Here is a 24942-nt window from a genome sequence, read left to right as displayed (position 1 = left end):
GCATATCTCCGTGTACCTCCATGCACACGTGACGCTTTTCTGTGGTGGTAGTTGGTAGGGTTTTGGTTAACACTGTGCTACGTGTGGCCTGAACTGTGGCTCGGTTCTGTGGTCATAGCTATGGGGATCCTCCCAGCTCTGGGATTTGACAGAATCTCTCTTGAGTTGTGCAGATACACGTGGAGTCCTCCAAGAGCAAAGTCTGACATCTGGCTGTGGCTTGGGGACACGGGAGACTGTTTGGGGCAGCTTTCCCTCTGCGCTGCTCACTGGCTCACCGCCCTGAGTTGCCTGTGTGTCCTGTGTCCTTGGGCTGTGTGTTTGGTGGAGAAGAGGAAGGGCTGATCTGCACCTTCCTTTTTGCAAATCCTTATTCCCTTGGAGTCAATTTTGTTCTGGAGAACAACATAGTTTGTTTCCCAGAGAAGGAAAACATGTTGAGAGAGTGATTTGGTTTCTTGAACGTCAGATACTCTCAGCTGCAACTAGCTGAAGCCCAACTCAATGTAGCCTGAACAATGAGGTAGTTACTGGCTCTCTTAACTAGGGGCTTTGGGGTTGCTTTCATTTTGTGGTTCTGGCCCTTTTTCTCTGTGTTTTCTTACTCTGTCTTGTTCGTGGCTTCAGTATGATTCCCTCATGGTGACAAATGGCTGCGGCAGTGCCAGCTTCTTGCCTCCCTCTGTGCCCATCCCTGCCCACCTCCTCCCACCAGGTAGGAGTCAGTTCACAGCACCTGGCAGGGGGCCGGCTCTGGGCCGCCCCTCCTCTGGGCTCTTCCCCTGCCCCCTTTCTTTAGTCAACAATCAGGAGTCCGCCTCGGCACACAGCTCAGTCCATATCGCCCCGTAGCCAGTCTCACCAAACCCAGTTCTCAGAGGATCCAAGATGGTACCCAGGATGGGTAATTCCTCTCCTGGGCCCTTGAAGTTCGCTCAGCTGTGGATGGACTTGTTTCCTCCATCTGCTGCCGTTCCTTCTGTCCCCTTCCTGTTTGTTTCCTCCTGGGATTGAGGAAGCCCGCAGGAGTCAGGGATGGACGCCAGGTCTCTCTTCACTCTTTGGCCCTTTCTTTATTTCTTCCTTCGTTTATTTTTCAGATAACACTTTCAATACATAGTAATGTCCCCCCCTCACTTGATTGGAGAACTAATATGTTGTTCAATTGTGGAAAGTACAGAAAGGTGTAAAAAAAAAAAGAATAAAAGTCTCCCATGGTCCTAAAGCTCAAAGAAAAGTACTGTTAACATTTTGGGGTTTTTCTTCCAGTGTTTTTTCAAAATGTGTGAGTGAATACTCTTGAAAATATGGTTGGGTCATACTATCTACGCAGATTTATAGCCTGCTGTTTTCATTGAACATTAGATTATAAGCATTTTCCATGTCATTAAAAATTATTTTACAATGTCATCTTTCAGTTACTGCATGGTTTTCTGTTATGTAGATGTACAAGATTTAGTTTTTGTGTTTTTTGTGTTTTTTTTGCTGGGAAGGATTCCTTCTGAGCTAACACCTGTGCCAGTCCTCCTCTCTCTTTTGTATGTGGGACAGCACCACAGCATGGCTGTGCGTGGAGCAGGTCTGCGCCCAGGATCTGAACTCGCAAACCTGGGCCACCAAAGCAGAGCTGTGGAGCTTTAACCACTCGGCCATGGGGCCAGGCCCACGACTTAGTTTTTAATTATTTTAAACAGTGCTACAGTGGTATCCATGGTCATTTCACAGAATAAGTTTCCAGAGGTGAAATTGGTTTGCTGCTCCGCCTCCCAACCTGAGCACTGTCCCTGTTCTCAGGGAATGGCCTTCAAAGCCCCTTTCTCTGCTTGGAGTTCAGATCCAGATGAGTTCTCCCACCGGGCAGTGCCGTGCCGCTTGGTGCGTTTATACCATACCCCGTCCCCAGGCAGTGGAAGGTCGGAGGTGTTTAGGGTCCTGGCATCACTACTCATCCAATATCATGTGGATCACACCAGGCCTCGGTGCCCTTGGCCATGCCCTTTCAATGAAAGCCATCCCCAGGTCCTTTTGGGGAATGGCATATCCCAGAAGCTTTCTTATGGGCGAACAAACCTTTACAACTCTCACTGCAGCGGGAAGATGCCTGAAGTGGACTATGTGGTTCTGTCGGAGTGGTTTGACTGGATCGTGAGGAACATTGATGTGTCTGTCGATTTGATAGGTGAGCCTCCCCTCCCCAGCCTCCCTCCCTGCCTCCCGCCCCTGGGCCCAGCGAGGGTGTGCTTGTCCAGGCCCCCAGCCAGCAGGTAGTCACCTTAACCACCTGTGATTGGCTCCCCACAGTAGTTCAGCTTTCTCCCTAAAGTCAGGCAGAATTTGGGGCTTCTTGTCCCTCTTGGAGAAGCACCCTGGCCTTCCTCAAGCTGCTCTCTCCTGGGTCCATTTTGATTTGGTGGGTTTTCTAGTTTGTAAGGGAGAGAGGAGGGCCAGAACCTGGACACTTCTTGAGACCCGCTGTGTGCAGGCCCTGTGCTAAGCTCTGTCTGTGTGTGGAGGCTCATTCAGACTCACAGCGACCCCATGGGGCTGGTGACATGGAAAGGGAATGAAAGTCAGGATATGAGGGTCAAGGTGCCTGTCAGGCCACGTAGCTGGTCAGTGGTCAAGCTGCGAGCTGACCCTGGTCTGTGGCTGCTGCTCAGAGCTGCTGGCAGATGTCTCTCCCCACGCCTTGCCCACACCTTCCTTCCCCTCTCTGTGGCTTTCGCTTCCAAGCCAGGAACAGAGTGCTTAGAGCTACGAATTGTTTTCAATCTCAGTTTACCTTCGGACCACTCCTGAGACTTGTTACCAGAGGTTAAAGATGCGATGCAGGGAAGAGGAGAAGGTCATTCCGCTGGTAAGAGCGCCCTTTAACTCGGTTAGAGATGAAGTGGGAGACCACCTCTGCCCCAGCCCGGCCCCACCCTTCTTGAGATCCTTGTGCAGTCACAGAGAGAGAAACAGGAAGTGAGCATATCAGAGGGCAAGCTCTGACTTCCTCTGTGGCTGGAGACCCCTGGCAATGTCCAGCTCTGCTTCGCTTCCCGTGTCCCTGACCTCGTGCTCTGCACCCTCCCCTCCTCCCTGTCCAGTCCAGGGGTCACCAGGGCTTGTCCGGTTCACCTCCTGAAGGCTGCTCCCCTCTCTGCCCTTCTCTGGATCTTGCTAGAATGTCCCCTTGTGCTCCCTGCTGCATCCCCAGTGCTTAGCACAGTGCCTGGCTCAGAGGTGGCCCCCACGAGCGTTTGCCCAGTGCTTCCCCCTACTGGGTTCTGGCTCAGGGCCACGTCCACTCGTTGAGACTGTTGTAATCGGCCTGGACTGCTCTCCTCGCCCTGGTCTCACTCCCCACAGCCCCCTCCAAAGTCTGGCCTGCACTCTGCTGCTTGGCTGATGTTTCTAATACAGAAAAACACTCAGGCAATTTCCTAGCCAAAAACCCTTCAGTGCCTCGCTGCTGCCTAGGATAAAGTCCCCGCGTTGTAGCACGCTGTACCAGATCCTGCATGACTGGCTTTATCTCCTTCTGCTTGCTTTCACACTCGGGCCAAAAAGAATTAGTTGTGGCTACACACACACATATACACACTCACGCACCATGGAGTTACACAAATGTGCCTTTGCGTAGTGGGGTCTTTTGCCTTCTGAGTTCAGCTCAGATGTCACCTCCTCCAGGCAGCCTTCCCTGACCTCCCTCCATTTTGCTTCCCTAGCCCCTGGGCTTACTATGATCACAGCCCTTAGGACAAACATACTAAAACTGTTTGTTTATCCATTCATTCCCCATCCCTCGCTAAACTGAGCTTTTTAAGATGAGATCTCATTCCTTCAGTGTCCCTGGCATGTGTCCCAGGGCCTGGCACCTAGGAGTTTCTCAGTTAATATTGACCTGAATGTCCCATGTGAGAAGCTGCCCCTGGAAGGACATAGGCAGAGGCCGGGCAAGCATTTACTGGGATGTCATGGGGTACTGAGCTCCAGATGGGCTGGATTGGGGGCCCTGGAAGGCCTGTCCAGCTCCTGAAGGCCTGCCCAGCCTGGTTTGCCTGGGCACCAGCATGGGAGATTCCCGCTGTGAAGGCCTGGGCCTTGCTCTTGGCAGCGCATTTGAAATCCTGGAGACAGGAGTGGTTGAAGGAAGGGCACAGTGGAGCGGGGCCAGACCGTGCTGTGATGGGGCCCGGCAGCTCTGTGGGAGACCCAGATGTTCTGAAGAAATGCCAGGCTGGAGTCCCTCCAAGCCATTATCTAAGCCACTGTCTTAGCGGTTCTGACAAGGCCTACAGGACACATCTCTCTGTTGTGGCTGAGGGAGAACTCGATGGTGGATGAGAAGGCGGCAGTGCGGTTTATGCTTACAGCTGCTGGGCTGGCGAGTACAGGGCCCCTGGAGGGGGTGTTCCTGGGTGGCCAAGAGCACCTTGGTCTGTGCATGGGAGAGCGTGCCATCCACTCCTGTCTGGCGCAGAGGCACGAGTGGCTGGGGGGTGTGTCTGGGCCTCTTTTCTCCTGGGTTCCACCTTGTTGAGCTTTCTGAAGTCGGTGGTCTTTATGGTCTTGAGGATTCCTAGGTTGCAAGTTGTCTGGTGGGCTGGAAGCAGCGGGAGTGGGGCTTCTAGGCCATGGGGGTCACAGTCCTCTTGTTGGGAAGGACAGAGGGGAGGGTTCAGAGGCGGCCCAGGGCTGGGACACCTGGCCAGGGAATGGCCATGGACACTCCACCCCCCGTGAAGGAACTAGTGGCCCTGCTGCTGGGGAAGTGGCAGTAAATGAGAGGAGCCGGGCAGGAGGGTGCGTCTGAAGCAGCAGCGGAGCAGAGTGCACCCGAGGGATGAGACACGTGGCCGGAGTGATGCTTCTGACCGTTGCAGTGCATGGGCTGGCCAGTGGGGTGCGCAGCCGTGTTTGTCACCGGCCGCCTGAGCCAGGTCGGCTGTCCCAGGCTCCTTTGTGCAAGCTGCTGCCCCATGGACTGACATTTGTCCCACCTGCCTGAGCCCCTTGGTGGGAGAGGATTGCTCCCCTTCGCACTCCCGACGTGCATGTGTGTGTGTTTCCCGGCAGGAGTACCTGGATGCAATTCACCACCTCTACGAAGAGTGGCTCATCAAAGGAGGCCTTTTCCCCGTCACGGCCCCTGTTCTGGTAAGTCCCCCTGACAGGGCAGGAGACTTTTCTAGAAGGAAGAGTGACCTGGGGAATGTCATCCACTCTCAGTCTGGGGAAGGGCCGAGTCCTTCGGAGAATTTAGAAAAAGGAAGCTGGGAGGGGGAAGGGTCTCTTTGTCTCTCACGGTTGCCATTCTGGACTGAGTCCCAGAGTGAGTCGGACAGGTCTGAGAGAAGGCAGTCTGTCCCAGTGTCATTACAACAGTGACCACAGTAGCATCTCACTTATCCAGCATCATCAGTAAAGGAGTGTTCCAGATGACTGAAGCCTCTAGACCTGAGTTTTGGCTTTAACCATTTGGGATGGTGGCCTTTCTGACATGACCGTCCCTTCTTCAGTGGATGGCAGGCACAGAGCCTCACGCACCTTTTCTTGGTGACCCAGGGCATCTGAAGGAGCAGGCGGTGCTGTTCTGGGCTGTCACACAGTGATGCCCTTAGGAGGTGCTGAGGTGTGTAGGACTGTTTGCCCCAGACTACTAATGCCTTTGAGTTCCTGTGTGTGCTTTCTGGTGACCCTCCCTTTTGCTGACGCTCACCATTTCTCACTGTGTTGATGTGTCTGCTCCACTCATGCTTCCCCACTTCCTGGTCGCCTCCTTTTCCGATTTGTTGCTGCCAAATTTCTTTAGGCAGGCAGATGGGTCCCTAAGACCCGTCTGCACACAGTGAAACGTGCATACGGTGCAGGATCTGCAGGAGGGCCAGGCACAAACTGTTGTGCGTGGCCTTGGGGACATCTGTTTGGGCTGCTCAAACACCTTGGCTCTTCCAGGCAGTGAGGTTGCTGGAAAGTGAGATATTACTGTAGTGGGTTTTTAAAGAAGTAAAGTCTTTTTTTCCCCTCATTACAGAAAAGTGGACGATATAAAATGATGAGAAAAAACATCATTTGTGAGCTCACTGCAGGGACCACTGTAATGGATTCTTAAGTGAGAATAGAGTGGAGCATGTAGATTGACCTAGAACTGTTTGGCCCTGACCTCCCTTTTCGTCTGCCTGTGACCTTGGGCTTCTCTGCCTCTCCCCTCCTCATCTGCCTGCCTCCATCTCTCTCTTCGTCTGTGAAGAGAGGGTGATGTTGAGGTCAGGTGCAGCCCTGTGACCCGTGTGTTTAATTTCCAGGTGATCGAGGCTGACCACAACATGCAGAAAATGTTAGAACTCTTTGAACACAACCGGGACCGAATATTAACTCCAGAGAATTGGAAGCATGGTCCGTAGACAGGAAAGATCCTGCCAGAAAAATGCCCGCTGTTGCCCAGTTAGCTATTAGGAGCAATTTAGAAAAATCCACTCTCGGGAGGGCTTTATATATGGCCAGATTTGTTTTCCTAATGGTCCTTTCTCCTTTGCCAGTGTCTTTATCCTGAGTTTCTGGCACTTGTGGGTAAATGACAAATGGCACCAATGGGTTTGCTGTGCCCTTTGGTGTTCACAGCCTTGTATTCTCCCTGGGGCCTCTCCTCGTGGTTTCCCACTGCTGGGTCCCTCTAATGAAGGGAAGAGCCGTCTGACATTATGCTGGGCTCATGGTCTCTAACCTTTCAGACCACCCAGGAGGGCGAGGTTAGTGGTCTTACATCCCAGGGGAGGAAGTTGAAGCTCAGAGGGGCTGAGGGACTCCTCAGGGTCACACAGCCAGTAACAGTGTAGTCAGCACCATTCAGACTTTTGGTGACCCCAGAGCGTTCTCTTGCCCCAGGCTGCCTCAGCCTGAGAGCCCTGCCTTCCGCTGCTGGAGACCCTTGCATCTGCGTGGGGAGAGCCAGGGGTGCTTGGAGCCGCTATCATCATTTTCTCATTATTTGAGCAGTTCTTGAGGACAGTTGGCATTTCTAGATGTTTACAAAATTGTGCTGTGTTTGGCTCAAGGCCAGCATTTAGTAGTGTCCCAGCATAAGGCTGCTGCAGCTTGTACCACCCCATCATCTAGACTTCCACGTCCTTGGGAGAATCACGGGCTGGCTCCTGAATGGTGCTCGGTCTCCTCGGTGACAAAGGTCCTGCTTGAGCTGCTGCCAATTCCACGTCAGGGAAATGACTGTGGGCACCTGGCTGGCCTGCCCAGTGCCAGCTGGGGCGTGGGACCACCGGCCCTGGTTCTGGGGCTCCCTTACTTGTGGCTTTGTGCGAGGAGCTTCACCTTTGGAATTACTGAGAGACACAAGTAGCCTTCATTCTTTTTGAAATGTTTTCCATCTAAGGGGACACCTTGGGCCATAGAACATGAAACCATCTTTATTGACGTGGAAAATATCGTAGCTTTGCTCAGCTGCAACAATGCATTGAAGGCACAGCTGTCTCTTGAGTCAAGTAGGAAGCAAGAGAAAGGAAGAACGTTCTCTCTGGGGACAGTCTGGACAGGAAAGTCGGGGCTTGCCAGCAAAGGCTTCTGATGTTTTGGAGGCAGGCGGGGAGAGCTTCAAGAAGACTGGCTGCGCACACCGGAGAGGGTCGACTGAAGTCTGGGGAGACAGGCCTCGGCCCCTCCCGAGCAGCGGTTGGTGTAGGTGAAGGTTGGAAGGCCTGGTCCCCGCCTCCGCGTGACTCTAGCACCTGTGCTTGCAACAGTCTGCTGCTCAGTAGTGACAGGTGCCCCTGGTGGTCCAGTCCCAGAGCGAGTGCTAAGAGGGCAAGCACTCTGGCTCCCGGCCCTGCCTGTCTGGACCAATTCTTGGGACATGTCGGCAGGATGAGGGGCAGCAGCCCAGCGTGGGGGCTGTGTCTCTCAGCTCACTGTCAGTGATGGACCAGAAACCTGGGGGAGGCGAGACCTTCTGCAACCGGGTATGGTGACAGGCCGGGGCTGTCTTTGGGAATTTGTAAGTGAAAGTCCAGGATTTTCCCCACAGCTCATTTTGAACATCTGTTTCAGGGGTAATGTGATTTTTTAAAAAAAAAGTCTTGTTCTGTTGTAGCCAATAAATCTTTCACCTAAATTTTGAAGTGCTTAATTTTGGAGTGCTTCCTCAGCCAGTGGTTTTAGCTCCTTGCAGCAGCCTTTTGCCAGTAGGATAATGTGTTTTTATTTTTTAAACACCATGTTTCCTAACATGGGAGGTGTGGGTCCAAAAGAGCTCACCATCGTTCCATGCTGGCGTCATGGAGAGGATGCTGTGTGTATCTGCAGTGGCCGGGCCTGGTTGCAAACATCTCCCAGCCCAAAGATGTCACATGAAATGGCTGGAGTCCAGCTCGCACGAGGGTCGCTTTCCCCATACGGCAGGCTGGGCTGGTGGCAGCAGGGGTCACAGAGCAGTTAAGAACACTGCTGCAAGTGGGCAGGAGAAGGGGAGATGGCACATAGTGGGCACGGGGCCTAGTTCTTCGAGCAGAGGGAGGCACTCCCCAGGGATTCCCAGGAATGGCCGGGAGGAGCAAGGGGCGGGGGCTGGCATGCTTGGATTGCCAGGCAGGGCAAGCCAGGGCAATAACATTCCAGATCTGCTGGTATCGCCCCGTTCTTACCCTGAGGCGGGGTTCCGTAGGGCGTAAAGTGAGTACGCCCCAGAGCTGCCTCAGCTGCTTTAACTTTTGCTAATTTTCAAAAAAATCTTGAACGGCATATACATTTTCTTTCAGTCATCATTTTTAGTGAGATCATTCCAATTTACATTTAAGCTTTTTAATTTTACATTTATAATACATGATTAGAACCATTCAGAAATATTTCATGTGCCTGGTGATTAAAAAAAAATGAGATAGAAGGGTATCTCTTTCACATAAAAGAAGTGCAGTCCAGGGCTGGTGTGGCGGCCCTGAGGCCGTCAGGATCCAGGGCTCTTTCTGCTTTTCTGTTCCGAGTTGGACATCCTGGTTCGTGGCTTCCTTGCTCCAGGGGCCTCACTGTGCGAGATGGCACTGGAGCTCCCCCTCTAGCTGATGTTGGCATGAGGACATACTTTCCCTCATTCACACTTTAATTCAAGTCACAACTTTGCAAGGCATAACTAAGATAAGCTGGAAGCTTCTAACAGGACTTGGCTAGAGGCCTTGGAGGTGGAGGAAAGGCAAGAGGGAAGTTGACGCCCACAGGCTGGACCACAAAATCCGGCTTCAGTGCTGCTGTGCCCCCTGGGCCCCACCTCTCCATCTCTTCTGCCCTCATGTCACATCCTCTTCGCCGCCTGGTACTGCTGTGTCCTCAGCTCAGCCTGCTTCCCTTGGGCTTCACTCGCCCTGGGCCGAGCCCTGTGAGGGCAGAGACCACCGGTCTGATCACTCCCATGGCTTGGCTCTCCGGAGGCCCTCACTAACTGTGGACCCTGGGAAATGATGTCACCAGCCTGCTTTTCCTTTTCCCTTTCTCTTCCTTCCCCCTTTCATTTCCACTTGGGCCCTTCTCCGAGATGAGGAGTGAGTGTCCCCTGCCCAGGGAATCAGTCAGAGACCCTTCCTGGGACTCCCACAAACTCCCGCCGTCAGACCTGGGGAAGGACTGAGGTATTGACAGCTGTGAGAGCAGGTAGATGTTTCCAAAACCTGTCTACACCTGGGTCGTGTTGACTCTGGACTACCTCATCTTCCTAGAGCCCTGGGGCCAGATGGAGGCGCTCACTTCAAATGCTCACTATCTGTGGAATGAGTGACGTCTATCCCCTTGGCCTCTCCACCCTGAAGAGTTAGTTATTAAGATAATTGACGAGCTCTTGGCAATCTCAGCCCTCCATTATTGAGAATCTAATAATAATATCTCGCCCCGTGCCTCTGGGCCTCCACAGTGGCTTACTCACCGAAGCCCTCAGGGGCACTGGCACGCGGCTTTCTTTTCCTAATAGCCCCAAGCCCACCGCTCCCCTAAGGCTGGAGTGACTCTGTGTTCCTCCAGTTTATATAAGATGGTAAACTCAGCAAAAGCTGTCATTAAAAAGAAGCTAGGAGAAAGCTAATCTTGTAGAATCCAGAATAGGTTTCAGCATTTACTGCTGTCTTGAGTTTCTGCACTTCTTAGCTTTTCTTAGACTGGGCTCCATGGAACACAGGTGTCCTGGGAGATGATAATAGGTGTTCTGAGAAAAGAGGGTGTAGTAGCCCAGGGAATTTGGGAACCACCACCTGGGTGCTCTCTGAGATGCACAAGGTTAGCCTAATTAAAGTGCTGTGGTAAAATCTGTGTTTAAGCCAGGCCGTCCCAAACTCGATTGACAGTAGAATCCCCCTTTGGGGAATATCTGTAACAGTCTCCAGAATCGCTAGTGTTTCTTGGAACTCACATTGGGAAGCACTGTTTTAGGGGCCTGCAGCTGCTGCTGACCCTCAGCTCTGGTGCCCTAGGGGATTCTTGAGCTCATGGTTCTCCAGCTGCAGAACATCTGGATCCCCTGGCGGACGCATTAAAACACAGATCCCAGAGTTTCTAATTCAGCAGGTCTGGGGCGGGCCTGAGAATTTGTTTTCTAGCAACTTCCCAGGTGATGATGAGGCTGCTGGTCCAGGGACTACCCTTTGAGAACCACCTGTCTAGATTCACGCTTTCTAGAATTGGACATCCAGGAGTTCAAAGAAACATTGGCACATTCTTGAACCTCTCCTGAGCATTGGTTATGTTATCTTATCAAATGGAGCATTGCTCGCTTCTCAAGTCTACAAGGATAACTGACCTGGCATGTGGAGGGGGCCGGGTCAGGGCCTGGTATGCAGCAAGTGCCCCATAAACGTTAGTTCAGCTGAGGTACCCGGGAAGACTGGGCCGTGATACAGTTAGTGGTCTTAGTACTGGGGTAACCACAGTAACAGGCACTTTCCATCAGAGACGTAACCAGGGGACCCTCTTGACTGACCCGTTTAGTAGGAACTGGTCCCAGGCCTGGTGGAGGCTGACTTGGGATTGCACCTCTGAAATGTACCTCATGGCCTTTCTGGGATAACAGAGCATGGGGCAAGCAGTTGGACTTCCTTTTCTTTTTAAAAATGTTCCCATTCTCACGGGGACTCTAGATCTATGATATGAGAGGGAGGGCCAGGAGAGACACAGCTGCTTCTCAGGCTGTGGGGACTGACTCCTCTTCTTGTTCCAGTGAGGCCCTGGAGTTCCTTACACAACGAACTGATGGTTTTCTAATCTGTTGTCTCTTTTCTTGGCAGACCTCCCTCTCCCTGGGTCCAGGTGACCTCTCACACACACTTTCCCTAATGCGCAGAGCAGATTTCTCTGTAGCCAGGGTTGGGTAGATCTTGGCAGCTCCAGGCTCATCTTAGGAAATGCCCAGAAAAGTGAGCAGTGATCAATTGCTAAGTTTTAAAGAACCTTACGTTTTGGGATCCACTTGGGTTTGTGGGTGGGGCTTGGGCTTTGGGGTCAGAACATGGGCTGGGATCCCCATGTCCCTGGTTATTGGCTGCGAGACCTTGGACAAGTCACCTCACTTCTCTGGTCCTATTTCTTCCTCCCCGAACACTGGGGTTCTGTTTTCTCCCTCACAGGGAGAGGGGCTGCACAGACTTGGAAGGGGTGAGTTAGATGAATGATGAATGTAGAGGCTCTAGAGCAGAGCCTGGCTATTTCCTGCTCCTTTGAACCCCTTCCACCTCTCTGTAATTGGCCAGAGAGGTGACCAGACTCTGTTGCACCTTCCTGGAGGGGGAAGCTGTTGGTCTGCTGCTCCAAGCTGGGGCAGTGGAGATCCCACATTTTCCTTTTATAATATGCTTCTTCATCAGGGTTGTGGGGGGAATATTATTTCAGCATCCTTGACAGCCATTTGCTTACCCTGGAGTCCCAGGCAATTTGTAAGCAGGCCTCTATTCTCTCCCTGTCTTCTGACAGCGTTTGCCATGCGTCAACCCTGTGCCAGGCTCTGTACTAGGTGCTAGGACAGAACAGACAGGGACCCTCCCCTCGTGGAGCATGCAGTTCAGCTCCCATAGCTGCCCCCATCCTGAAATATCCCTGAGAACACCCACACTGAGGCAGGAGGACACCAGCAGCCTCGGCACTCCCTTCTGCTGGGGTAGAGAAGTAACTCTAATACAATAATGTATCCCAAAGACTCAATGATAAAAGTAACACAGTAACATTTCAGTGAAATAGGAGAATGAAGAATTAACATACACAAATAATAAACAGAGGTGAGAATGGTAGCGAAAATCCCATTTACAATGGTAACAAGATGAAACACTTTAGAATAAATTTAATAAGAAATGTGCAAAACCATACAAGAAAAATGTTAAAACACTCCTAAAAGACACTGAATAAGACCTGAACAAATGTAAGGACATCCCATTCTTGGATAGGATGATTCAACATTATCAAGATGTCTGTTCACCCTAAGTTAAATTGCAAGTTTAATACAATCCCGATAGAAACACCACAGTCTATTTTATGGAGATAGACCCATTCTACTAAAGTTCACATAGAAAAACAAACATGCAGAAATAACCAGGAAACCACTGAAAAAGAAAAAGTACGGTAGAGGACCAGCCTTACCAGACATTAAAACATACTGTAAAACATCTGTAATGAAAACAGTGTGGCACTGGTGCATGCATAGACCAACAGACCAGTGGAATCAAGTAGAGAGCCCAGAAATAGACGTAAGTGCCTGTGGGAACTTAGTGTATGATAAAGGTGGCATCTCAGATCATTGGGGTAGGATAGACCTTTTAATAAATGGTGCTAGATGACTGGATAGCCATTTGGAGAAAAGTAGAAGTAGATCAATGTCTCACACCGTACCCCAGAATAAACTCCGAATGGTTAGGGATCCAGAAGTAAAAGTGAAACTGTACAAGTACTAGAAGAAAACATGGATGAATTCTTTTTTAAAAGCTTGATGTAGGAGAAACTTTCTATGATTCGAAATCCAGGAGTAATAACAGATTAGTGAATGCGACTAAGTAAAACTTTAAAAATTTATATGATAAAATACACTATAAAATTGACAAACTGGGAGAAAGTATTCACAACATATATTCACAGAGAGCTAATATCCCTGAATAACCATGAAGAATTTTTAAAAAGCGAAGAACAAAGGACCAAAAATCCAATAGAAAAATGAGAAAAAGATGTGAGCAGACAATTTACAAAAAAGATATAAAAATGGCCCTAAAACATATGAAAAATACTCAGATTCACTAGCAGGAATGCAAATGCTGTGGTCTGAATATTTGTTTCTTCCCCCAAATTCATATGTTGAAAACCTAATGCCCAAGGTGATGGTATTAGGTGGGCCTTTGGGAGGTGATTGGTCGTAAGGGTGGAGCCCTCGTGAATGGGATTAATGCTCTTGTTAAAGAGGCCCCATGGAGCTCCCTCACCTCTTCCACTACATGAGGACACAGCAAGAAGTCGGCAGTCTGCAACCTGCAAGAGGGCCTTCCCTGGAACCCAGCCATGCTGGCACCGTGATCTTGGAGTTCCAGCCTCCAGAACCGTGAGAAATAAATTTCTGTTTATAAGGCACACAGTAGCAGCCCTAATGGACTAAGCAAATTAAAAGGACACTGAGATACCATTTCTCACCTACCAGACTGACAACAAAACAAAACAAAACACATTCTGTTGGATAAGACTGGGGGGAAACAAGCACTCTCATATACTGCTGGTGGCACTGCAAGTTTGTACAACCCTTCTGGAGAGAAATTTGATGACACCTAACAAACTGCATCTATACCTACATCGCAATCCAGCAATCCCACTTCCAGGAGCTAATATACACTTTCTACAATATGAAAATATCTATGCTCAGGATTATTTGTTGCAGCATTATTTGTAATTGCAAAATATTGGAAACAAAGACCCATACATAAGAAAGTGGTTAAATAAACTATGGTATATCCACATGATGGAGTAGTATGCAGCTGTAAACAAGATTGAGGAAGAGTGCTCTGAACAGATATACAATTTCCAGGACATCATTTTGCATGTTAGCTGAAAAAAAGCAATGTCCAAATGAGTATCTACAGTATGCTACCCTTTATATAAGAAAGGAGAGACATAAGAAAATACACATGGGGCCAGCCCTGTGGTGCAGTGGTTAAGTTTGCACATTCTGTTTCGGTGGCCTGGGGTTCGCTGGTTCGGATCCTGGGTGCAGACATGGCACCACTTGGCAAGCCATGCTGTGGCAGATGTCCCACATATAAAATAGAGGAAGATGGGCACGGATGTTAGCTCAGGGCCAGTCTTCCTCAGCAAAAAGAGGAGGATTGATGGCAGATGTTAGCTCAGGGCTAATCTTCCTCAAAAAAAAAAAAAATACGCAGATGCAAAGGAGGCACAGGAAGGATAACCCAGAAGCTAAATACATTGTTGGGAAAAGGCTGGAAAGAAAAGAGGAAAGGGCTTGGGGTTGCAGGGGTGAGAAGGGAGTGACATTTCTGTGAGTGTATCTTTTTGTGTATAACTCTGACTCTCAGAACCGAGTAATATTTCACGTTACCCCCCCCAAATGAATGAACAATTAAGATCAACCAGGATGTAGGGGGTACAGAAAGTAGAATGCCAGCACTTACAGATGAACCCCGCAGTATCTCAGTGAATAACAACCATACTGGAAGGGATGAGAAAGGAAATAACTCACCGAAGTCACCGTGCAAAACAGTCCCTTGACTGATAGAGGAAGAGCAAAGGCAACAATTACTCTCATAAAGGCTGCAACCTAGTTTTAGAAGTGTTTCTTACAGGGGTACAGTTAACAGTTCTCCAACTGCCCTGTACTAGAATTGAATAATATTCTAGAATTGACAAACGAGTAAGTAGACTGTAGATTATGAGAGCCAGGTTTCTCACTGTTAGAGAAAGAAGTTATAAATAAAAGGGAAGGGTACAATAGACCCTGTGGGGTTGGGTTTGCATCCGAGATATCAGTATGAACTCGTGGTTTTGAAGTTATAGGTGGATACAGAAGTATAACTGTGTGTGTATACACGAGGGTTAGTACACATGCATGTGTTTCCTGGCTCTGTGCCCTGAGTGGGCTCAGAAGCAGTGACATCAACTAACTGAGTACACCTGGCACCTGCATCTTGGTCTCTAAACATCATTCTCCAACAAAAGGACGCAGGGCTCCTAGGAGGAGTGGTTGAGTCCAGGGATGCAGCAGGGAAATTACAAGGTGAGCCTGGAGCATCTTATGGTACTAGAAAGTAAGGAAGTGCTCAACACAAAGTGGGGGCGTGTCAAAAAGACACAGGAGCCCACCTGAAGGAGTTCCTGATGGCCAGAGCTGGAACACTTGGAGGAACAAAATAAATCATGATAGTATTAGATCGTGGCCCACAGAATAAAATATCCATGAATCCATATTAATACAAACATTCGAATAAATAAGTAAATGGAGGAGAAGGGGAGTGCTTCCTTACAATAAAATTCTAATTAATAAACGTAAAAGGAGAGAGGGAAATAGAGAATTGCCGTCAGACAAACACCACAGTAAAAATATTGCAGACACTATCTACCTATTACTAAGTAATACTAAAATTAGTGGACAATACTAAAATTAGTGGACAAAAATTTGAGGAGAAACAGGATTCTCATAGTCTCAAAGCATCTCCCCTAATACAAAATACAAAGGGAAAGAAAGTAACTCTACAATGGGGAAACCTGGCCAACACCAGCTTAATAAGTGATCAAGGTAAATATCACCACCTTGTGATGTTTAGACGGTAATTAGACATACTGACATCATGAACCCTTTGATAAGATGCCCTGAGGACACAACATAACTTTTTTTTGGAGGAAGATTAGCCCTGAGCTAACATCTGCTGCCAATCTTCCTCTTTTTGCTGAGGAAGACTGGCCCTGAGCTAACATCCATGCCCATCCTCCTCCACTTTATATGTGGGATGCCTACTGCAGCATGGCTTGTCAAGCGGTGCCATGTCGGCACCCGCGGTCCAAACCAGCGAACCCTGGGTCGCCGAAGTGGAACGTGCGCACTTAACTGCTGCGCCACCGGGCTGGCCCCACAACATCATTTTTTTGGTGTTCTTGCCAAAAATGCATAACCTCACTCCAACCGTAAGAAAACATCAGACAAGCCCAAATTGAGGTGTTTTTTTTTGTTGAGGTTCAACAGAATAACTGATCAGTATTCAGTTCTGATAAAAAACAGCAAGATCTTGAAAAACAAGGAAAAGACTCAGGAAATACTACAGACTGGAGGAGAAGAAGGAAAAATAACAAATGCCATGTGGGATTCTGGATAGAATCCTGGAAAACAGAAGGGATAGTAGTGGAAAAGCTGGTGGGATTTAAATAAGGTTTGTAGCTTCGTTAATAATATTGTGTCAATGTTAATTTCCTCTTGACCATACTGTGGTTATGTACCATGTTAATTTCAGGGGAAACAGAGCAGGGGGGTGGGGGGGTAGAAGGGACTTTGTACTATTTTGTACCTTTTCTCTAAGTCTAAAATTAGTTAAAATAACTCCCTTCTTGGGAAATACAAGCAGAAAACAACACTATAAATATTACAATCCTAATTTTTTAATATATATATGTAGAAAAAAAGACTGGCAGGAATTCCACCAACACTGTAACATTGGGTATCTCCAAATGGTGGAAATTATAGTGACTTTTGCTTTTGTTTTCATATTCGTCTGATGGTTTCATCTGATCGATCCTTGGAAACAGTGGTGAATGAGACAAGTCTTTCTCACAGAGCTTATATTCTAGAGGGGGAAATGGAAAATGTGTAAATACCTTTAGAATATCTTTGTGCAGGAAATTAAACTAAGCTGATGTGATGGAGAGATGGGTAGTCAGGGAAGGCCTCTCCAAGAAGGTGACATTTAAGGTGAGAAGTGAATAACAAGAAGGAGAAGATGCAATGGGGGGTGCAGAGTGGGGAGAGGGCAGAGGGAGCTGTCTGCGCAGAGGCTGCGAGGTAGGGGCGGGCTGAGCTTGTGGGACAACCTAGAAGAAGCCAGTGTGGCTTGGCTGCAGTGGGCTAGGGGGGAAAGGGGTGTGAGATGAGGTCAGAAGGATAGCAAGGGGCCAAGAGTATGGGGCTTGGTGTGGCCTTGGGAGCCCATGGAAGGAATGGAACATGTGAGAGTCATAATGAAGCTTTGGTTTTAACAGGACTCTGGCGGTTGGATGGAGCTGACTGCAAGGGGATGAGGGCGGAAGCTGGGAGACCAGGGAGGGGGCTGCCAACCTCCAGGGATCTGAGTGAGAGACCATGGCAGCTCAGACAAGTGGCTCGGGCCATGTGGAAGGAGGAGGGACACGGTCAGATTCGGGCTCTGTTCTGACAGAGTGATGGGTTGGATAACGGATGTGAGAGAGAGAGAGAGAAGTCAAGGATGATTTCTCCATTGGGTTTCAGCTTTCGAATAGATGGTGGCAGTCATTTACCTGGATGGGGAACACGGGGGGAGTTTGGAAGGGAAGCAAAAGCTCTGTTTTGGTTTGGGGATGAGCATGCTTATTATGTTAATGATCAGAGAAGAATGAATAAAGAATGGGCAGGGGCTGTGGGTCAGACCCAGGACTAGGTGCCCTAAGGGATAAGCCCTGGGTGCTGGTCAGTGGCCCCTCCTGACTCATCCCTTCTCCTGAGGTTCCTGACCCCCTCTGCCTCCAGCTCAGTCTGTACCTGATGTTCTCCTTCCCCAGGATGGAGGCTGTGCCTGGGGTCTGTCCCCAACCCAACTCTGGCCTCCAGACACTGACAACTTGCCAGCATGAGTGTCGACTGCTGGGTGCTATGCTAAGTGATTGGGATGGGTGGGTGGGTGGATGGATTTGTCTCAAAAACTCTGTGTAGGGGCTGGCTCAGTAGACAGCTGTCTGACTGGGAGTGAGGTGGGACCAATGCTCCTTAAATCCTTCCCACCTGGGGTCCCCCTTAATTTTAGGAACTAAAAGTGATGAGGTCATATGCTCAGCTCTGGGGGAGAGCAAGGCAGGCACCAACATTTATTAAGCACCTGCTGTATGCCCAGAAAGCGCCTTCGCCTACCTAACCTTTACTGCTCAGCACCTCTCTGGGAGGCAGGGGCCATCCTCCCCATCTTACAGATGGGCAGCTGAAGGGCCAGCCGTGGGTCAGTGCCACCAGCCACCCCACAGAGAGGCTCTTGGCTGCAAGAGGAGGATGCTCTCTCTGTCCGGGTACCAATGAGGTATGCCTAACGTGTGTGCATGTGCCACGTCAAGTGCACCCACTTGTGTGCAAGTCTGCACACGTATGTGCATATATGGGGGCAGGAGGTGGCTAGTGGAGGGGGTGCCCCCACTCCAGGCTCAGTCTTGGCCCCTGCAGCCCAGATAGGTGGAGCCCCTGACCCCTGGAAGGAGAGCAGCGGTGTGAGCTGACCCTGAGTTCCTAAGTGTGTTTTTGTTCTTGTTCATCCAGAAGTTAGCTGAGAGAAAAGGGAGGCTGACAGTGGACCCTAATGGATTAAGGGCATACAACATATCTGGTTGTCTACCCATCTCTTCTCTTAATCTGCCCTGTGACAGCTGCCTTAAGGATGCTGAGGGAAACTGCTGCTCAGATGCAAGATGACTTGCTCAATGTCACACGCTGAGCTGGGATGTGAAAGGGACAAGAAGCCTCCTGAGGTTAGCACTGAGGGGCGCCATGCACACCTCACCTCACTAACTCTTCCCAGCCTCCTGGGAGGTAGGTCCGACCACATTCACTTTACAGACGAGGTAAACGAGGCTCAGAGAGGTGGAGTGAGTGGCCAAAAGTCACACAGTCAGTAGGTGGCAGGGCTGGAACTCGAGACCAGCTGGGATTTGCAGATTGCCCCTGTGCCTGACAAGCCGTGTGTTTGGCTGCTACTCCCCCTGCTGTGGCACCAGATCTACTACCTCTCTCCACAGTCTTCTTCCTGGTAGAAGAGCAACCTGCCTGGTCGGAGTGTCTGCCCTGTACTACCCAGGGTGTGACAGCCTCAGCTGTTGCTTGAGTGGTGTCCTCGCGTGGGAACAGGCATCTCCAGCCCCTCTGGGGGGACATAATGAGCGCTGGGGGGCTCTCGTATGTGAGAGGGGGCCTGAGTAGACCTCCAGAGCCAAATGACCCCATTCTCCGGGCTGCCACCCTCACTGGCTGGCTCTGGCTCCACGAGAGGCTCTGATTGTCCGTTCTCCTCACCCCCAGGGCTGGGGAAGCCCCTGGGACGTCCTGCTAGAGTTGGGGGTCTGAGGAGGTGGGAGAGGCGCTCACAGAGCTCGTCCATCTCAGAGGTGGTGTTTGGAGGCGCAGTGTCGGTGCCACAGGTGGCCAGCTCTGGCTGTGCTTCTGGCTCGGGCTCGAAGGACTTCCCTGACAGTTGGGGACCTGGTGTTGGGCAGAGCAGGCTGGGGATGGTGACTCTTCTGCTCTCAGGAGCTGCGTCAAGGACCAGGGGCTGCTCACCGCTGATACCTGAGCAGATGACTGCCTCACCTGAAGGTGGGCCGGGGGTCAGAGCGGGGCCCTGCAGTTGGTGTCCCTTTGGGCTGCTCAGGGGAAGGTCCTGGGGGAACAATGGTGTCCGGTGCAGGACGAGGTCACTGTAGCAGGTCAGGAACTCCTCACTGTCCGAGCGTGTGCTGGCATGGCACTGGGGGCCCAGGGGGACCTGGGGGCCAGTGAGGGGGCTGTAGGGGGTTGTTAAGACCTCAGGCAGGCTCAGGGTCACCTGCAGAGAGCTCTGGTCATCAGGGCCCTCGGGCAGGACCCTCTCAGACCCCACCCCTTCTAAGGGGTCTGGGCCTAGCTTCGCCCCCTCGAGAGAGGTACGAGCCTTCCCCGGCCTTCTCTCCAAGCTGTGCCTGTGGTGGGGCCTGGCCAGTTTCTCTCTGCCCAGCCCGAGGACCTGCCCACCCGAGGTTCCCAGAACAGCCTCACACGCAACTCTCGCCAGGAAGATCTCAAAAACCGTCTGCTTGGTGTCCTCCTCGCTGGTGGCCTGGACCAGTGAAAACTCAGCCTCGGAGGTGGCCACATAGCCCAGCCTGCCCAGAATGGTGCGCAGGGTGTGCTCGGAAAGCACAGGCCTCACCCAGTAGGCGAAGTTCCCAGTGTATGTCTGGAACAAACAGGGGTGTTCGTTAGAGGTGGGCCACGTCTCAGCAGAGCGGCCGAAAGGGGCTAGGCAGGACCAAGGGCAGATGCCCAGGGCACCAGAGGCTCCTGAGAAGCAGGTGGGCCAGGGCATTTGGCTGCATGGAATCCTGGCCCATAATTGTGTTACCCTCTGTCCCATTTTACAGAAGGGCACACTGAGGCCCAGAGGCAGGACAGCACCTAGTCACACAACTAGAGAACGACCGGGCTGGGGTGAGGCCCTGGTGTCCTGGCTCCCAACCCAGCAGTCCAGGCCTGGAGCCAGAAGAGAGGAAGCCTTCCAGTGGCTTTCCACAGCCAAAGTCCTGCCCCTGTTTCTTCTGGGCCCCTCGGCTCCTTCTCTTTAGAGAGACGGTTTACATGGTGGTCTGGAGCTGCACTGCTTCAGTGTGACCCTGGCTGTGCTGCTTGTTAGGGGGTGACCATAGATAAGTTGCACTAACCTCTTTTGCTCCTACTTTCTCCAACTGTAAAATGGGACCAAAGTCAGTGGGCCTGGTGGACATGCTGCCCCCCCGGGGCAGAGCCAGCCCCTCCCGAGACCCCATTGCTCAGGGCATGGAGGTGCCTACCTTCAGGGACCTGATTTCCTTCCTCCAGGGAAACAGAAGTAGGTTGACAGAGATGAGCTCCAGGAACTCTAGTGCCTGCACCAGTTTGTGGCAGACGTGCTGGGCAGAGCTGGGCGTCCCCTGGGAGTGAGTGGCCCCCAGATCAGGGCCCACATCCTCAGGCAGATAGAGCTGAGGAGGGGCCACCGTGTCCAAGAGCCGCTGCGCCCTGTGGGTGAGGGCTGCCTGCCTGCAGACTCGGAGCCGGCCCGCCCCTGCCCACTCCCGGTAGTAGCTGAGGAGGTCACCCAGGAGGGTCTCTGGAGCAGCCTGGCTTGCGCCCGGGGAAGGGGGCCGGCTCATGGTGGCTCCGAGGGACTGGATGCGGAAGAGAGTCCTGTGGTCCTCCCCAGGCCAGGCCAGGCTGTCCTGCCTCTGTCCCGCCCCAGCGCTCAGTCAGGAAGCTGAGGAGGAAGTTGTGCTGGCAAAAGAGAAAGCTATGCTCAGTGTGGCCTCCACTGCTTGTCACTCTGGGGGAGCTGAAATCTCAGGGTGGCTGGGCTGTGCTCAGCTCCCTGTCCCATCTCTTCCCAGGGGAACAGAGCTGAAGTCAGGCTGGGTCCTCACCTTGTCCCAAGAACAGAAGGGAAAGCCGGGCGTTTCGGTGCTGCATCCTTTCAACCCACCTCTGCAGCAGATGTTGCCGGTGCCGCCCATGACCCTCAGCCCACTCCTGATATCACCCTCTGAGGCTCCCTACGCCTCCTCCTGAGAGTCTTCTCTGGCTGTAGGAGCTGCTCTGCTGGTGGGCGGGGCAGGCTGCGAGTGCCAGGGAGTTAACGCCCTCAACCAACAAGGAGTGTCAGTGGATAGCAACCCCAGCTGCCTGCCCTTGGTGGGATGGTCAGAGGTGTGTTGTATACCATCTTTCGGAGGGTCCCGGGGCGGATCGCCCCTGTTGCCCGCAGCAGTAACCTGCTCATTAATGCACCCTTCATTGCCTCTTCTCCCTCCCTTGTCTTAATTCCTGACTCCTTCACTGTGTTTCCTGGGCTTGCCTCCTAAATAAACGATTTATACCCAAATCCTTGGGCAGGGACGGCTTTTGGGGAAACTGAGATGGCAACAATCACCTTTGCACTCTCCCATCTACCTCCCCTCCTTCCTTCTCTTCTCCCTTCCTTCCTCCCCTCCTTCCTTCCTTCCCTCCTTCCTTCTTTCCTTCCATTCATTCACCTAGTACTTAATTAAGTGATGATTCGCTCATTCATTCAGCCACTCCGTGACTCACTCCTACCATGTGGGTCAGAATTTCTTAATGCGCTCCATGGAGGCACACTTGTTGGGGTTCTTAATCAGTCTTACGTGAGTCAAAATTTCCTGCGGCCAAATAAATTTGGGAACTTCTGGGTCAAGTGCGGTCCCTTGGCTTCTTGGCTGCTGTAGGACTTCTCATGAAGCAGGCTAATTGGGGGTGTGAATTTCTGGGAGGGGTGCCATGGGCAGTATTTTCCAATTTCTTGGACCCTGAGTCCCTTTCAATGACCTCGTCTGGTATTTGGGGGGAAGTGCTGTCTTTGAGCAGCCAGCTGTGTCTCTCCCTGCCAGCCCGGGGGCTTCAGAGGCAAATGAGGGAAAGTCCCTGCCCTGGGGTGCCTCACAGCCTGGGGAGCCCAGCTGAGGGGGTGGTGGTGGTGCAGGGCTGGCTATGACCTAGTAGTAACATTGTCCAGGAAGACCTGGCTCTTGATCATCATTTGCTTTCTATGTGACTCTGCTGGCCTCTTGCCCCTCCAGTCGGGAGAAGGGCCTCTGCCTGGCGCCTGGCCTTGGAGCTGCCTCAGCCCTGGGCTCACCACATCTGGGTCTCTTTGCTCCCTGCCCCCAGGTCCCCCACCGCCTGCAACATTTTCTGAGCTCCATGGTCAGCGCGGTTCCTGTTCCTCTGGTTGGGAAGTTACTTCCCAATTGGAATCCTACTTGAAAATGGATCCCTGGGTGACTAGCAACTCTCCCTCCACAGGCCATTCTGGATTAATCCTTTTAGGTCTAATATTGGGGATGCTACCCTTTCAGACACATTAGCTCTTCTGACCCTGAACCTCAGAAAGGCTAGGTAACTAGTCCAGGGTCACATCTGGCCACTCTGTGGTCTCCCCCTTGGCCTCCTTCTGGGTTGGAGACAGAGGCCAGGGCCAGGCTTGGCAAATGTGGCACAGTGCTGGTAGACGTTTGGTGTTGTCACAGCCTGGGGCCAAAGAGAGCTGCAGAGGCCACCCTTCTCCATTAAGCAGCCAAATCCCCCTTCTTCCCATTTTATGAATGAGAAGACTGGGGAAGAGAGGGCAAGAGCTGGCACTGGAACCCAAGTATGTTAGTTTTTTATTGTGCTGTCACAAATTGCCACAAATTTAGTGGCTTAAAGCAACAAAAATTTATTATCTTATAATTCTGGAGGTCAGAAGTCCAAAATCAGTCTCACTGGGCTGGTTCCTTTTGGAAGTTCCAGGAGACAATCTATTTTCTTGTTTTTTCCGGTATCTGGAGGCCACCTGCATTCCTTGGCTTATGGCCCCTTCCTCCATCTTCAAAGCCAGCAGTAACACATCTTTAGATCCCTCATTTCTCTCTTCATTGTGCTTCTGTTTGTCACATCTTCTCTTGCTTTGACCCTGTGGCCTCCCTCTCATGAGGACCCTTGTGATTACGTTGGGCCCACCTGGAGAATCCAGGATCATGGCCTCATCTCAAGGTCCTTAACTTAACGACAGCTGCAAAGTCCCTTTGCCATGGAAGGTGACATATTCACAAGGTCTGGAGATGAGGACCTGGACGTCTTTGGGGTGGGGGTGGGGGCATCATGCAGCTTACTACACTAAGTCTGATACCCAAGGCCGTGCTTTTCCCACAATACCAAAGATTGTAAGAGCCCCGAATGGGAGTGGATAGACAGGGTTCCAGGTCATTGATTTGTCTCGAAGGGGTCACAGGCCAAGGAAGGGGATCATCTAAAACAAAACAGTCTTAATTCTGTCTGTCTTTGTCTCGCCTCTCTCCTTGGCCCCAGGCAGAATTGCTCCCTGAGGAGAGGTCTGGTGGGGCCTTTGTCTTTTTTGCTATTAATAACCAAAGTTTCACAAAACAGTTCAGTCTTCTCCCGCTTGTGTGATTCTTCGCTTGTCTAGTTACTTACTGATTTCACCACTTGCTCATTCGGGACACCTTGGTCCTCAGCCTGGGGAGATCTGGTTGGTGGTGACTGTGTGCTGCCCTTTGCCCCTGTCTTTGCAGGGAGGCCCAAGGTCCTGAGGGGAAGATGCTGGGCATGGTGCCTGGAACCACTCTCCTCCCTGCCCTCTCTTGCAGGGTCAGCCCTGCTTCTCCAGGGCCAGCTTCCTCCCCTTGGACCGCTGCAGCTTCTTGAACTGTCCCATTTGGTGTTACCACATTATCCATGCTTTCTGGGCCCTCAGGGGCATGACTGGCTCAGTGAGAACCTGCTTTCTCTGCCTGCCAGGGTGACTAGCTTTGGGGACAATGCAGGGGGCAGGGGGAGGAGAAGGGGCACTGGAGATCTACTCGGGGGAGTGGTCCTGAGGGCCAGGGAGGGAAGGGGTCTGGCTCAAGGTCACATGGTGAGCTGGTGACAGAGCAGGGACAGCCAGGCATCTGGGTCCTAGCACAAGCCCCTGTGCACAGCGGTCCCTGCTGTTCAAAGACCCCCAGGTTCCCTGCTGAGCCCAGGAACTCAGAGGCCACAGGAGGGCAGGGGTGGGGGTGCTGCCTGGGCAGGGGCTCCCAGGTCGGGAACTCAGGGCTTAGTGTCCTCAAGGCTGTGACACACAGGGAGGAAACTGCATCCCTCAGAGTTGAACTGAATGTGAATGTTCTTGCCAGTTAGTCACTCCATAACACCTCTGGGCCCACCACCTGGAGAGGAACCAGCTTGGGCCCTGACCCTGGGCCCCTAGTCCAGCAGGGATGGCTCAGACACACAGGGTCAGTCCAGGAAGGGAAGGGCTGGGAGGAGGAGGGGATGCAGGAGGCCAGCAGCGAGACGGCCCTGGGGGAGGAGTCAGTGCTGGCCTTGAACCCCAGGCTTGATGTCACAGATCCATTCCTTGGCCTTTTGCCCAAATTTATGTTCCATTTGGGGAATAAAACTATGTAACAACCAAACTGTGGATGGGTGTATTCCTTATGAGGGTC

General features: G+C 51.5%; 2 protein-coding genes across 9 annotated transcripts in view; one reads left to right on the top strand and one right to left on the bottom strand.

Annotated features, from left to right (window-relative positions):
* TK2 (thymidine kinase 2) overlaps window positions 1-8110 on the top strand; it is a 26717-nt gene extending 18607 nt beyond the window's left edge. For 2 of the 7 annotated variants that reach the window (XM_044760999.2, XM_070500759.1), the window contains 4 exons: window positions 2091-2179; window positions 2778-2857; window positions 5065-5145; window positions 6294-8110. In XM_044760999.2, the coding sequence (XP_044616934.1) occupies window positions 2091-2179; window positions 2778-2857; window positions 5065-5145; window positions 6294-6392 (349 nt within the window). In that variant the 3' untranslated portion in view covers window positions 6393-8110. Of the gene's footprint in view, window positions 1-2090; window positions 2180-2777; window positions 2858-5064; window positions 5150-5401; window positions 5447-5507; window positions 5621-6293 lie in introns of those variants that run through there. The other 5 variants (XR_011499121.1, XM_070500758.1, XM_070500760.1 and 2 more) reach the window with 5 other exon arrangements.
* Window positions 6293-24942, bottom strand: LOC106839582 (spermatogenesis-associated protein 2-like protein). Of its 2 annotated transcripts, XM_070500756.1 has the most exons (3): window positions 21361-24942; window positions 20755-21214; window positions 6293-20144 (listed from the first exon to the last, which is right to left on the bottom strand). In XM_070500756.1, the coding sequence occupies exons 2-3, from the start codon at window positions 21094-21096 to the stop codon at window positions 19023-19025; spliced, it is 1464 nt and encodes a 487-aa protein (XP_070356857.1). In that variant the 5' UTR covers window positions 21097-21214; window positions 21361-24942; the 3' UTR covers window positions 6293-19022. The 2 variants fall into 2 exon arrangements, with proteins under 2 accessions (XP_070356857.1, XP_014709891.1); XM_014854405.3 differs by having other exon boundaries at window positions 20755-24942.

Source organism: Equus asinus, chromosome 28 (genome assembly GCF_041296235.1).
Source record: "Equus asinus isolate D_3611 breed Donkey chromosome 28, EquAss-T2T_v2, whole genome shotgun sequence".
Lineage (NCBI taxonomy): Eukaryota > Metazoa > Chordata > Mammalia > Perissodactyla > Equidae > Equus > Equus asinus.
This window is presented reverse-complemented; position numbering and strand designations above follow the sequence as displayed.